Here is a 16,128-nt window from a genome sequence, read left to right as displayed (position 1 = left end):
AATTTTGTTGTCAAATATAAAATAAACACGAAATATAAATAAAATATAAAAAAATAAAATATAAAAGAATTCTTGCGGTTACTGTACTACGTGAAATGACTTAGGGTTGTTGTAATCTTGGTTTTATATCTGTCTGGAGGGTAGAATTGATTGAAAGTGGCTTAGCGGGAATGTTTCAGAGAAGTAGGAGGCTGCATCCCTACTTGCCCTACTTGAACAAATCAACTTGGATATTGGAAATAAATCATATTTGCATCATACTGGAAGATGTAAGTTCTACTTTGAAATTCTTACAAAAGGGTTTTTATCAATCTTTTCCCATTCTGTCACATGTTCTACCTTACTTAAGACAAAGTATATTTAGTAGTCGAAAAATATCGTAAAACGTATATCGTTTTTAATGTGGTAACCAAGTGAACACGGATACGAGATCCGCTATTCGTAAAAGAAAACAGGATGGTGGTATTTCGTGTTAGTATTGGATAACGCTTAGTCGAAGAGCTGAGATTTTAGCCTAAAACCCTCGAGTTCAATACTAACAGATAGCAAATGAGTGTGGTAAATAAATAAACAAATAAAACAATGCTTTTGAGTAACCCTTTAATTGTTTCACCAAAGAGTGTGGTAACTTGTAGTGTGGCGTATTGTTCTAATTACACAATACACATTGCGGTACAGTGAAGCGGCATCCTCGCGAAGACGAGGTTTGTGTTGGTCGTGACTACGAGGTTCGTGTTGGTCGTGACTACGAGGTTTGTGTCGGTCGTGACTACGAGGTTTGTGTTGGTCGTGACTACGAGGTTTGTGTTGGTCGTGACTACGAGGTTTGTGTTGGTCGTGACTACGAGGTTTGTGTTGGTCGTGACTACGAGGTTTGTGTTGGACGTGACTACGAGGTTTGTGTCGGTCGTGACTACGAGGTTTGTGTCGGTCGTGACTACGAGGTTTGTGTTGGTCGTGACTACGAGGTTTGTGTTGGTCGTGACTACGAGGTTTGTGTTGGTCGTGACTACGAGGTTTGTGTTGGTCGTGACTACGAGGTTTGTGTTGGTCGTGACTACGAGGTTTGTGTTGGTCGTGACTACGAGGTTTGTGTTGGTCGTGACTACGAGGTTTGTGTTGGTCGTGACTACGAGGTTTGTGTTGGACGTGACTACGAGGTTTGTGTTGGTCGTGACCACGAGGTTTGTGTTGGTCGTGACAACGAGGTTTGTGTTGGTCGTGACTACGAGATTTATGTTGGTCGTGACCACGAGGTTTGTGTTGGTCGTGACAACCAGGTTTGTGTTGGTCGTGACTACGAGGTTTATGTTGGTCGTGATTACGAGGTTTGTGTTGGTCGTGACTACGAGGTTTGTGTTGGTCGTGACTACGAGATTCGTGTTGGTCGTGACTACGAGGTTCGTGTTGGTCGTGACTAAGAGGTTCGTGTTGGTCGTGACTACGAGGTTTGTGTTGGTCGTGACTACGAGGTTTGTGTTGGTACTGAGTACGGGCGTGTGGGGAAGCATATCGTACAATAGGATATTAACATTTTTGTGAACATAGACTTCGGCCTAAAAACTGGCTAAAACAATGTTCAAGTTCTTGCTACTAGGAAAACTATGAAAATATAAAAAACCCTTAAACAAGTGTTTTCCTTATAGTCATCATACTTACAATTCAAAATAATAATATAAAATGCTAGGCCTGACTATAAAATTATCATAGGCCTTGTTAATTTTTTATCAATTGAAATGAATACAGGAGTTTAAAAGTGCAATGCCATCATGTGGCTCACATGTTTTATACAAGTATACAAGAATCATTTCCTTCATGTTACGACAGATACTAGAATTGCAAGTTTTACGTACCCATATTTATTCTAATTATTCGTGCAAGCCTATTGTTCCTCATTACCTCAAATTAACTTTGTTTTAAATTCCACTGACCTCAAACAAATATTTTACATAAAAGAACCCTTCACTATTTCCCCCAACAAAGCACTTATTATTTTTATTTGCTCAAACCTTCCTGGAATGTAATGTAGAGGTTTTGAGTTATTACTATACAAAACAGTCGAGTTATAAAGATATTCCTATAAAATAAATAATATTGGTTCATGTTTGTAGATTATTTGTAAAACACACAAAAACAAATGATGCAGATTTTTCATACGATGCATGTTTGTGTAATGTATTAATTTGTGGTTTAATGGTTTCAAACAATCTGATTGAAAACTAAATATTTTCATGTTTTCCAGTTTATGCTTCCCAAACAGATGTGATTTATTTGTTTAGTGATACAATGATCTACTATCATCGACATCAGTCGGGTTTCTGAAGCATAAACGTAACAGCTGTGTGTATAATAGATAATGTGTTATCTCACATTCGAATGTTTAGCCAGACATAAAAACAATTGTTAATCCAAAAAATGCAAAACAATAGAATCAAATTGAAGTATATTACATTAGAATTATTTTTTTATTGTTTTGACGAATTTACTGCACAAATGTTGTTATTTTAGTAAGTATTTTGTTTTAGTGTTACATATGTATATAGACTTCTTAAAAAACACAACATAGATAGATAATGTTGCACAAACATACTTTTTTCTGATGAAGATTTAATGCACATATTAAAATAGATTATTTGCTTATGGACAGTAAATAATGCAATTGTTTAATCATCTTGATTTTATGATAGTTATTAAAAATAAAAACAACAAATCATATTTCTATACTTAGTAGTAACAAAAAGCCTAAACACGCGGGATTTATTTTAAAGGTGAGTATGAATAAATCATATCAACTTTAAAATGAATGTCTAATCAAAGGTACTTTGGGTTTGGGAAATCCAATTTTATTTCGAATATATATTCCTTTGCGTTTGTAAACTTTATGATTGCAAATAATAAATATTTGAGCAATGAGGTAAAAAGAATGACCATTCCTGCTAAAAGTGTCTTGACAACTTTACGTTTTAGGGGTTAAGCACATCCTCCAGGTACCTTTTTTGCACCTTTTTGTACCTTTTTTTGAGCATACCTTTTTTCCTAGATGTAAGGTAATTTGAAAACGGAACGAATTGTTTTCCTTACCTATAAAACGTAATGTAGTTAAAACGTAGTAATAAGAAATTCTCGCATATTTTAGGATAAAAATTGTATGTATATTTTAATGCAAATGTCTGTAATAAACACGTAAATTTTAGTTATTTTTTCTTAGAAAATTATGTACGAGTAATATACTTCCCTATTACATTAAAACTACTTAAATTGATTGTTTAGCTTGACAATGTTCATGTTTTACATTATTTGATGGTGGAACAAACCAAATAGTCATCCTGTGTAAACTTCCTGTTGAATCCAATCAATAGGCCAATCTATGGTTGAGTCTACTGCAACAACAAAAGGTCGTTATCCACCTTGAATCAACTAATCAATGAGTTTATTGATGTTGGTTTGAAGCACCTATTGAAGATATCAGCCCATTTAACAAATTGTATTGCTAATTCTGTTGTGCCATTTTTTTTCAATTCATACTTTTAGATCACGATTCTTAGTTTCTGAGAATTTAAAAACACTTTCAGTATAAAACACATGGTCATGAATGTAGGTAAAAATTATGATTTTTAACAACAAATAAAGTGTCGCTTTCTATTACCTTAATAATATGTATGGAAGAAAATTACAAAAACGTCTAACGAAAGATAGTATGTGTCAGATTGTTGATATCGTTTGTTTAAAGTCAGTATAAAAGAACGAGTAAATGCAATTTAGTATATATTGCATATGGTGCAATTTACTGCTTTAAAAATCCAAACAGAAGAAACAGCTGTCCTTTAGATAATGCTAAAATATAAATAAAATAAGTGTCAACTTTTCATCCATCCCCTTTTTAAAATAAAATATATATTTAAGAGAAACACTCAAAATTATTTATAAGAACGGTGGGTGTACACCTAAAGTACACAAGAGATTAAGAAACAGATTAGAAATATAAATTTTAGAAGATATTTGAACCCAAACTGTGTTCGCTCAAATGGAACCCATGAAGACCGATAGCAAGATTAGCTTAAAAGTATAAATTGATGTGCCATCAGTTCTCCAAAAAAATATCACCCACCACTATTGTGTGACCGAACAAGGCTTACGTTGAAATTACTGAAATAAAATGAAGGTGAAACATTCACTTGAAATACAAGTTTCAACGAAGAAGGTGCTCTCATTCCACAGTTCCAAACATCCTCAAAGCCAGGCTCAAAAGGTTATAGTTACCTGGTTTACTCGCTGGTGCAATAACAAAATCAAATCACGAGGTGATCACGATCATTAGGTGTGCTAGCTTGACTTGGAGGAACGAGGATTTTCATAGAATCGTAAAAAAATTGCCTGGTTAAATTAATCTTTACTGCAAAACAGTGCTCAATATTAACTAAGGCTATTGGTTTGTAAACAATCTTAAGGAATAAATTGCAATTCGTCGTTAGGAGTGATGGGTAAGTTCGTTAAAATAAAATAAATAAACACATTTAGAACAAACAGGCTCAAAAAATATTTGTTATATAAAACTCTTAGATTCCTGAAGTTTCAACTCACTTCAGCTAAAGTATATGTACAGTATTTCAACTATAGCATTAAAAAAAATAACGTAATAAAACGTTTATGAACATGCAGTTGAGAAACAAAAAGAGAGAAGAAATGTTGTATCTGTATGACTGAATGTGAAGGTGTAGCAATTTACATGGTAATTGCCATCTGAAGACAGGTGGATGTTAAATTACCCCTTTCTCTGTCTTTTCCATCAATATGCCGTTTTACTTACGTTCAATTTCAATTCATTGAAGATGTTAGTGAGTACGATTACATAATATGAACATTGCTTTATCATACCTGGGAAAAATTCTAAAGTAGTAGCTGTGTCTAATGAACAAGCTAGTTTAGTATGTGTCCGTGAACTCGGCATCAAGTAATATTTGTCCGATTTTGATAAATATTTCCTTGAAGGTGGAAAACGGAAACTTGAATGAGTTCACGAACCAGCAAGGTCGAGTCATGAGACCAGCGTGTTATGTGGTTTAAAAATTTTCAAACATAACTTTTTTATCTCCATCCATAAAAAAATGAATTTTCATTATAGTCATCGTGAAAAGTTCAAACATTTTAGTATATTTAAATTTTGTTATCGGTTTTTATACAATTAAAGGTTACGGAGATATTTCCCAAAAAGTGCACTTTTAATGTTCCTATGGAGAAAAAGAATATTGTTGTAGCTATCTTGTTTAGGAAAATATATGTTGATCAAATTTGGCAAATGTATGTATTTCTTTATGTAGTATTTATAATTGGTCAAAACACGTTTACCCTGTAGCTGCAAACGTAGGTACTCGTTAATGTTTTATATGCAGGTTTGCGTTGAATATATATTATTTATAAACTAAGTTACATTATATTATCTTTCCATTATTTATAACATTCCCAATAAACAAAGATCAAAGCTTAAATTAAAAATCAACATGAACAGCCCTGTGAGTTAATTCAACCCATGGTTTATTTTCACTATAGTACAGCCAAGTTTTGCTATTTTACAAATTTTTTTTAAAATTTAAAACAAAAAAATACTTTACATCAATACAACAATTTTCTATATTTATTTTCTCAAATAAAAAGAAAATGTAATATGAATGAAGAATATCAAGAAAATATTCCTAAATGTAACTACGTTTAAAAGAGACGAATTTGGAACGAATAATCGTGCCATTATAGTGAGAAACATCTTGATATAAAGGTTATAAATAGGTTCTATTTTATTATACAAACAAGCGTTTTGTACTCTTTGATCTTTTATGAAAGGACTTGATCAGGATCATTACAATTATGAAGATGAATGCTCACAAAGAAGTAAAGTAAAAAGGCTCTTCTTTCATCACTCATCATTTTTAGTTCAGCATTTATTGCCACCTTTTTTACTTTTAATAAAGCAAAGAAACAGCTTTTTATTTTAAAAAGAAATAAGACACTACTTGCACGATATACAGAGTGTCTTGCAACCTTATGAACAAACTTCGTCCGGTCATAGAACATGGTAAAAGAAACAAAAAGTGTAGTATAACATAAGTCCAATCTCATTCCGTTTTCGGTCTATCTGTCTGTATGCGATTTTTACAAAAGAAACAAAAAATGTAGTATAACATAATTCTAATCTCATTCCGTTTTCGGTCTATCTGTCTGTATGCGATTTTTACAAAAGAAACCAAAAATGTAGTATAACATAATTCTAATCTCATTCCGTTTTCGGTCTATCTGTCTGTATGCGATTTTTACAAAAGAAACAAAAAATGTAGTATAACATAATTCTAATCTCATTCCGTTTTTGGTCTATCTGTCTGTATGCGATTTTTACAAAAGAAACAAAAAATGTAGTATAACATAATTCTAATATCATTCCGTTTTCGGCCTATCTGTCTGTATGCGATTTTTACAAACATATTCATAAATACTCATCAACCGTAAAAAAAATTCATCTTTAAAAAAGATTTGATTCAAATTCAATTAAAACTATTTTTTCATCTGCCGTTTTTAAACGGTTAAAGCGTTTTTATTCATATTTTGCACAATTATAGTGCTGTATGTGGTCTATAAGATAAAACATTTATAAAGAATTCCAACGCCATTGCTCAAACAGTTAATGAGTTATGATTATGTTTGTAAAAATCACATAACAGATAGACCGAAAACGGAATGAGATGGGACACATATTGTGTTATATTTTTCGTTTCTCTTGATACGTTGAATAACGTGACAACTCTTGTTCGTATGGTTGCAAGACACCCTATATTCACAAATAAGAAATAACAGTAGTTAGAACGTTCAAACGTTTTATTTCATATTATTGTAATACCGATACTCTTATATCGGTTCCTTTTTGCGATGCATTTAACTAATTATATCTAAGTATTATTATAAAATGGAATAACCGCTGAGGGAAAAAAAAGTAAATATGCTTTCTGTGTTCGTTTGGAGAGTAATTTTAATCAGGTCAATGTTCAAAAGCCTGGATAGCTTAATCCAGTTTAACCATAAAATTGGTACTATACTTCCTTTGATAAAGAACGAAATAGCAACCTTGTGAGAAGTAGGCGAGCACAAAACCTACTAATCTGCACAGCAGCAATGTGTTGGTCGAAGATTTTAATTTCTTTTTCACCACACAATGATGTTTTTAGCCGTTTTACACACGTTTATTGGAGGCCGAAAGCTACGTATTGCTGTCCATTCCAGCAGCCATTGTCATTTTGGGACCGAAATTATTTTTACATCCTTAGGGCCGAAAATCAACTGCCCGCTTACTTTCTTAAAACATAAATGCATGTTAAATACATAAACAGGATTCATAGCATTGCAATATAATTGATTTATTGTCACCGCTGCCTAGCACCTATTTAATATCATTTTTGCTGATTCCTCAAATTATTTCTTCACATAACCTTTAAGTTGTAGTTGTGTTGACTATTAATGCATTATTATTGTGGTGAATAGTGGTAATAGAGTATAGTGTGGTGAAAAATAGCGTTTTTCGGTTTTCCAGCTCTAGATCATGAGCCGGCAAAACCCTATTTTCGACCCTAGGTACGAAATGTACTATTACCTTTCAATACTCGATACCAAATAGTTGAACAGTTTTCTCAGAGAGCAATAAGCAACATAAAACATTTTGAACAAATAAAACTTAAAATGTAATTACCCAAAGATAAATTGCAAATGAAGTAAGTCTTCATGGAAAGAGATATTTACACACGGGTTTATAATGAAGGTTAGACAGTAACTTATGTTGTTTCAGTTAAGTGAACCCAAGTTTGGAAAGTTCATCTTCATACCAACTTCAACAAGGTTTCAAGTAGGAGTGGACTACATTAGCACTAATACATAAATTAGTAATATTGAATTATTTTTTTTACTATTTTGATTTGTAAAGTTATTTCAATCTGAGTTCATTTTCCTACTACTGGATATTGAAAATTTTAATAATAAAATATACAACAGTTACCTTGTCGTCATCAAACAGCACCAAAGGATATTGAACAAGGTAACTGTTGTATATTTTATTATTATTTCAATCTTTTTAGCCAATGCAAAATACTATTTTACCTTTGTATTATTACACTAATGTATATCGTTAAACAAGCTATTATTAAGTTAGTCAAATGTTCACAAATAAATCTATCTTTACACGATTTAACTCAACAGAGATAAGTATTGCTGAACGTTGTCTTCTTCTTTTGGATGAGAACATGGAAATTTGTGATATTTATAGAACCATTGAGGTCAGTTAAAAGTATTGAATAAAATTATCACGTATACAGAAAGTATAAGTAGTAGTTTAAGATAGGTCACTAGAAGCTCCATTTATACGGGCCATCTCCAGCCAATAAGAAAATATATCACAGTCAAAGGGCCTTTTACAGTGCTAGCTACGGTGAAGGTTGATTTTTTATCTTTTTGAAGCTTTCACAGTAGGTATGATGTACCAGATTGTCACTAACTATAACTTTTCCTTTTGGTGTAAATCTTAGTGTACACAACAAATCTCACAGATTGACAACATCACACTTGTCCTGGAGGACCAGTTAAACTACTTTCATTTGTTTTCTAAGATTGATGATAACTACATTGAAATGAAATTATTAGTTCTATCCTAGTGAAAGACTATAATACAACTTAACCAACGTGAACCTTAAATGACCAACATTTTTGACATTTACAGTAATCAAATAAAAATATCGTCTAACTTTCCTGTTATTATTCCATAAATCAAAGCAAGGGCAGTAACAGTAGGGCTCGAAGCATGTTATGCAATACGTTCGGGAATTTAGTTCGTTATGCTTTGGAACATAGCAGCTCTCTGTGAGATTCTCGCCATTCGAACCCCTTATACGTTGCGTGCTTCGGATTCGTATAGGAATGATTTCTTTTTACGAGACGATATTCGAAATATTGCCATTATTGGATTTTAATGTAAGTAAAGGAGACAGTTATTTTTTAATGAAAACATAAACTTAAATTTATTATTAATATATGAAATAGGTTTGGTCTTTTTAATGTCCTACGTTATACACTCTGGGACGCTAGTCTCTATCTCGTAACCGTTTTACACAATACGTTAATTATAATGAACTATTCTGTAGAAGTTTTTTTGAAGATGTAATATTTTCTTTCTACAGCTTTTTTTCGATGGTCTTAGTGAGTAACGCAATCTTGGTCAATGATGAGCTGAAATCATTTTACTTAATTTTTAAGCTTACTCTGCGTTCATATTGAAATCTAAGTACAAACTTAATCGTTGTCACTCTCTAAGAGAATTTATCAATTCAATAAAACTAGAGGACCCATGCTGCTCCGCAGCGTTAAAATAAATATAATATCCGAGAAATAATCAAATCAATGATTTTTGATTGAGTAATCCCAGTATCTTGAGTTTAACTAACTCACACGATCAATAGCCCAAATTAAAGCCTATAATTTACTGATTATTTTGAGGCTAAAACATATGAAAAAACATTATCAATACTGCCATACTGGAGAGATTGATTTTTAATCTTAGAAAAACCTTGCGTTTGCTTGAAACTCGTCCGATTTGAATAACTAATGGCTTAAATGAAAGTCGGTATTTCACTGAAGGTGCTTAGGCCAAAATATATAGGATTATATGCCGATGCTTGATGGCAAATTAATGTGTGTACATACCTTCAATTTGAGACCTCAATCATGAAAATCGGTCGGGCAGAAGAGGCAAACAAACTCGGCAAAGAAAAACTAAATTTAACTTCCATATTAAATACATGGGGAGCAAATTTCATTTGCGTATACACCGAGTGGGATTATAGATAAATATATGCCGATGCTTGATGGCAAATCTGTGCGTGCATAACTTAAATTTGAGACCTCAATCATGAAAATCGGTCGGGTAGAAGAGCCCAACGAACTCGGCAAAGAAAAGCCAAATTTAACTCCCATAAGAAATACATGGGGAGCAAATTTCGTTTACGTATAAGCCGAGCGGGATTATAGATAAATATATGCCGATGCTTGATGGCAAATCTGTGCGTGCATACGTTAAATTTGAGACCTAAATCACGAAAATAGTCGGGTAGAAGAGCCAAAAGAACTCGGAAAAGAAAAACCAAATTTTTTAAATATATAAGATGATATTTTAGTATACTTAGAATCAAGCAAAACACAATAAACACTTACAAATACAATTTCAATCTTCATTACATTGGCTCTGATAGATTAAACCAAAAATTATGCACATTTAAATACAAAAATAATAATTAAACAATAAAACGCCTTTACATAAATATTCTTAGAAATAAAACAACATTCGGGTTTGGAAAAATTCGCAATACGCCATAAGTCAAGTGTGTTACGAGGGAACTTATTTCGTTCCATTGGTTATGATGCATGTATGATTTATTTCCAATTTCACAGTGGGGTCTGATCAGATAGGGCGAAGATGGAACCTTCCAACTACTGAAACATACTTATAGTAAGCCACTTGAAGACAGCTTATCCTCCAAACAGGCAAACATAAAAATAACAACTCCTAAATGTTTTGTTTAAATAAATAACATGGACATTTGAGAAAATAATATTATTTTCCTTTCCAGAATTGTATAAGATCATTATTATAAGCAACATTTGTAGTTTGCGAATTAGAATACACCACAAAAAACAGCTTTAGGTTGTTTCATGTCCTTAAGGTACTAATGCTGAGTTAGGTTTTTGTGGATAATTTTTAATTGTTTCGGATGAAATTCATAAGTAAATTACAGTTGAATAATGTTAAATTGCATTCCTAACAGATAAATTTCTTTAATAATAATACAGAAATGTTTGTAATATAAGTTGGAGGGTATTAGGAATCGGATAATTTTAATTTTGGACTAATAGTGGCACATTATATATACCTTAGTAATATATGAGCTATACAAACTCTATAAAATTTGCATTGATCCTAATTTTTTTTCGTATTGATAGAAATTGTCTTGTTACAATGGTATCCCCAATTTTAAATGTAATCACACATTGTGTTTTGTGGTAAATAGATTTTTCGTCAGAAATATATTTTTTTTTATGCCTTAGTATAAAAGGATTATAAGAACCGTCATAAGATTTTTATAAAAGAGTTAGTTTAATAGAGACCAACGTGAGGCAAAACCAGGTCACGTCTCTAAATTATTTAGATATGCCACTGTAGTCCTTTTGACTAACACGCTTCGTGTTACTGTGAATCATGCAATAAAATACGTTGGGTGTGATGAAAGTAGCAATAATAATTGTTCAGGGGTTTATTAACTTCCGATTAAATTAAATAATTAAATGTTGTGCTGCAGTTGAAATGAAAGAAAAATAAAAGAACGTTATGTATTTTTAGATCGTCATATTTAAAACACAGTACTAAAAATGTTAACTAGTATATAGACTACTGAAAATAAATTTCAGTGGTTACGTTTAAGTTATCATCGTCACTATTAAGAAGTACAACACCAACACACCTCTAATGTTTTAGGTTTGAACATCACTAGCTATATAAAAAAGTCAAAATTTTATTTCCAAGTAAATATTTTCAATCAAATCTTTTGACGGATTGCTCAATTTCCCACCATAGTAATTGGAAAATGGTAAAACGGTTTCTCTAAATTACCTAAAATTTGTTTGACACATCTGTAAGCTTATAAATTTTAAAAGGTATTAACACCTTTTATTTTCTAAACAAACTAACAACGTATTTTTTTGTAAAATGTCCTTTAATGCCAGCCTTTTACATACGATTCATTTCCTTATGTCTACAACTGTTTTAAGTTTATTGTCCCTAAACACAAAATAAATAGATAATGTCCATTTTCTATTTTAATGAATCTATCTATGTTGGTGGATAACTAGAAAAAAATGGCGTCCCAATCCGGGAGATAATATTTACATTTTCCACCTACACTACCTTCGCTGAGGCTATACCTTTGAGTTAAACAACCAAATGCCCAATATGTCAAAGTCAACAAACATTTATTTTAAAATACACAAAAAACGTATTGGTAGTGTACATTGTACTAATTATACCTTATGAGAAAATAAATACTGATAGTCTAATATAAAGTAGTAAGGAAAGTACAGTTAAGAAGAACGTGAATTCGTTTAGTCTTCAACAGCATAAACAGCATCATTTCGACATGGATAATAGCCAAACTTAATAATGAAATTACTTAGGTATATTTTAGAGGTTAATGGCCTATATTTTAAATACAATTTAGAATAAAAAGTAAATATGACTTTTAATTCTAAACACGGACGGTTTACCTTTATTAGACGAGCTCACCAAAATAAACAAACGTAATGATTTAATAATTCAGCTAATTAACTTAATACTAATTTAGTAGTACCCAACATATAGTACTTTAGAAGTACTATAAACTTAACACAGTTCGCAATTTTATCATGTTGATTTAACCATTTCTTGATAAAGAAAACCATCTTCTCGTCTCTGGGAGCAAACAATAAAATGCGTAATTTAGGCTAGATAAAAGACATATTCACTTGTTGAAATGAAATGTACCTGCAATCTGACGCATACTTTCTCCAATCAGCTTGACACTGAATTGCCGTGGGTAAAATGAGGTGGTAACTATATGTTATTTATGGTGAAATAATAACATTTGCAAAAACTTTTGAATCGCTATTTCTAGAGCTTTGCAGTTTTGCTACTATCTTTAAAGCCTTTTTGTAAAACAAAATATTTGTCTTTATATATGGATATTATATGGGTTTTTTATAGAACAGTTACCATCAAAGATCAAAATAAAAACGCATGGAGATACCATGCATCTCTCCGGATACCAAATTTCGTAAAAATCTGACCACTTATGTACTCCGTAGAACTCTGTACAAATCTACACACACCTATACATTACTTTTAAAAATACTTTTTTAGTTTAGGGGGACCTAAAAATGGATATTTCCACACAAACTTATAATTCGAGAACGTTGAAAAATCTCTTACTTTCTCAATAGAAGGGAAGCATAAATTCTACACACATTCTCGTATTATTTTAATGATATCCTTTGTTTCAGACGAGTCCCTGTTCGAAGAGTACCCTACGGACAACGAGTTGGACAGATTACTGCAGACTGCCCAGAAGTGAGTGGCAACTGTGTGTGCTTCGCCTCGTGTGTGGTATTTAAGTAACGAGGTGTGATAAGACCGTGGTTAAAAAAAGCTCTGGTCGATTTTGAATTTTTGTGACTAAAAAGGGTTTAATGTTTACAGGGTTTTTTGCCGGGGGTTCTCTTAAAAAGCTTAAAATGCATACCATTAGCTGCTTTACATGTGTAATATCTTATCTTACTGGAATTGCTATACTCAAAAAAGAAATAAAGATTCAAATAAATAATGATGAAGCTTTGAATTGGGTAACTGTACAATCTTAAGAAGTACTGAGAATAAAGGAAACCTAATAAACTAACAGGAATAGAAAAAATTCATGGAGTTTTCAATATGATACGAACTCGTAAGACTGAAAGGGCAGTTTGCAAGTATTCTGTACTATGACATGCTCAATTTATATCATGTGGATTGCAATATTATTGATAAGAACACATTATTTAAATAAATAAATAAAAGTATTTAAAAAATTAAAGTGGCTTACTACTGAAATAAGTTAGTCATCCTAGGCATTAGGAATAAGTAATTGAGTATTAATAATATTTTTTAAGGTAATGTTTATTATTATGTTACTGATCATCTCCAATATATGCGTGTTTTTTTTAGTTGCACAATTTAAAATATTTACTCCTAATATGGGTTTTAACTAAACATATAAAGAAAAAAAGTAAAAAGTACAAAACCCAAATTATTTGGCAAAATTAATAGTTTTTTTTTATCTAATAAGAAGTTATAGACTAAAAATGTTACTACAGTTTAATCATCAGTTTATATTTAGCCCTTTAATGCCTTTAGCTGAATCATTATTGAATGAAAGACATTAAAATATTCGAAACGAAGCAGTAACATAATAAGTGTTAAGATAAGATCAATTTAAACTTAGAAAACATTTTTTTTATACATCTTCGGTTAAAACAATCTTGTATAAAATTAAATTAAATGCAATCCTTAAAACACTTATGGTGAATTGTGAAGGGTTTGTTGATGAGATGGTTGTTCCAGCCGGCACTCGACAGGCACTGCAGGCTTAGCGGACAAGTGACAGTGCAGTGGAAGGACGCTGAGGGCAGGGAACCCCAGGTCCCGCCCTACAAGGTCCTTCATTGACTTACTAGATGTTTCGTGTCTTGATGTCGTCTCCATGTTGTCTGGGATTGAGTATCATGTCCACATTGGGGCAACGAGATGTTGGTGGCTACCGTTGAGGTCTTTTATAATAGACATGTTTTAGCAGGATCACTTTTTTATGTTGTAAATAACAATGAATGGTAAACAATGACACAGGTTGAAGTAGATGGTCATTTTCTTTAAGGCCAGTCACTATTTTTAAGCCGCAATTTTTGTACTTGCAAACAAGGAAGATAATGCTTAACAAAGTAGCAATATGAACTAAAATAGGTGAATGTTTATCAACTTTAGTACTAGTAAACGAACATCGTAAATGGCGCACCCCTTATCACACCTCTTAACATTAGGACTTAGGCGTTTTCTGGAAGGTTTTTAATGATTTTTGCAGGCGTTCTTCTTTGATCTACATTTACAGAAGAGCGTGTGTAAGACGTGGCGGCAACTGTGACCACCGCCCTAAAGATTGCTGCGTCAACAGCACATGTCGATGCAATCTGTGGGGAGCGAACTGCCGGTGTCAGCGCAAAGGGCTGTTCCAAAAGTGGGGCAAGTAGACAGCTGATCATCCCTTCAGTCGCCACCAACACTTTGTTACATATGTTATCTGAGTTGTAACCGTGTAAGTTGTAACCTTACGTTCCTAAATGTTGAATAAAGACCCCCTTGTATAATTGATGCAGAGTAACTTTTCTTGGTAATTATTTCGTTTGATAAGTTTTTAAATATTAAAATTTTGACACTTATTTCAAAGTCTTTAACTAAGTGACGTTCTATTATTTACCTAGTATTATAGTCAAGACGTTTTCAGTTACTATTGGTGATCTTAAAATATTGTAAAGAATTATCTTAAGGGTATTTATTTTAAAATTACTACACTTATAACCATATCACAAAATTGTGGTTCTATGTTAATATACCATTGCTATTGAGAAATATATTTTTTAGATACAGCTGAATATTATAATATTGATCATCAGTATCATATATATTAAAAAGTCTTTTTACAAATTTTGCATGACCCATATTACCAGCTTTATTAAATTATTGTTCTTTAATTTTGCATTTAGGATTCCCGATAAATTCGTGGATAACTGTCTAACATCGCAATACGGGTGCTCCCAAAATGCTTTCCCAGCAGTCCACATGGTCACTGTTAGATTTCATCAATGTTAAATGTTATCTTATAGCTTTGGACTGCTGAATCGTAAGCAAGGGCTGTATAAATATATGTCAATAAGCATACATCATCACCCTAAGCACACGTGAAAAATGTATTTTTAATATTGTAAAAGGAAAGCAAGTCAACATTGGTGATGGATAATGTTAACATGACTGCTGAAATAAAATGTGTGAAAAGTTAAAATTATTAGAAAAATGTTCGTTTAACCTGATTCGTAATTTCTAAGTCAAAGACTATTTCTACTGTTGTAAATACTTTAATTTGAAGTAAGTAAAAGAAAATCAGTTTTTCATATACACCCATTATATTTGTCTGATATCATGGAAATGTATAGCTTATTTTACACTGTATACAACATTTACACAACTAATGTTGCTATGAGTGTTCCGTTTGGTTAAAATGCACGACGGTAATACTATTATAGTGGTTATTTAAATGAAGGTTTAGTTTTAAATTGATTAAAAACATTAGAGTTACAAAAATCTATGTGTAAGCTTTATATATATTTTCAAGAGTATTTTGAGCATTTAATCAGATGATAGTATATATATTTATGTACGTATTCATAAACTTTATTGCATTTTTGTGAAGCAGACAATATTTGAAGACTTCTACAATATAT

General features: G+C 32.0%; 1 protein-coding gene across 2 annotated transcripts in view; it reads left to right on the top strand.

Annotated features, from left to right (window-relative positions):
• LOC128990772 (toxin Tbo-IT2-like) overlaps nt 1-15,776 on the top strand; it is a 43,599-nt gene extending 27,823 nt beyond the window's left edge. The window contains exons 2-3 of one of the 2 annotated variants that reach the window (XM_054413345.1): nt 13,108-13,174; nt 14,742-15,776. In XM_054413345.1, the coding sequence (XP_054269320.1) occupies nt 13,108-13,174; nt 14,742-14,880 (206 nt within the window). In that variant the 3' untranslated portion in view covers nt 14,881-15,776. Of the gene's footprint in view, nt 1-13,107; nt 13,175-14,714 lie in introns of both variants that reach the window. The other variant, XM_054413344.1, reaches the window with a different exon arrangement.
• The last annotated feature ends 352 nt before the right edge of the window (nt 15,777-16,128 follow it).

This window comes from Macrosteles quadrilineatus, unplaced genomic scaffold (assembly GCF_028750875.1).
Source record: "Macrosteles quadrilineatus isolate MER2022 unplaced genomic scaffold, UCM_ALF_1.0 Scaffold_3__2_contigs__length_128488019, whole genome shotgun sequence".
NCBI lineage: Eukaryota > Metazoa > Arthropoda > Insecta > Hemiptera > Cicadellidae > Macrosteles > Macrosteles quadrilineatus.
This window is presented reverse-complemented; position numbering and strand designations above follow the sequence as displayed.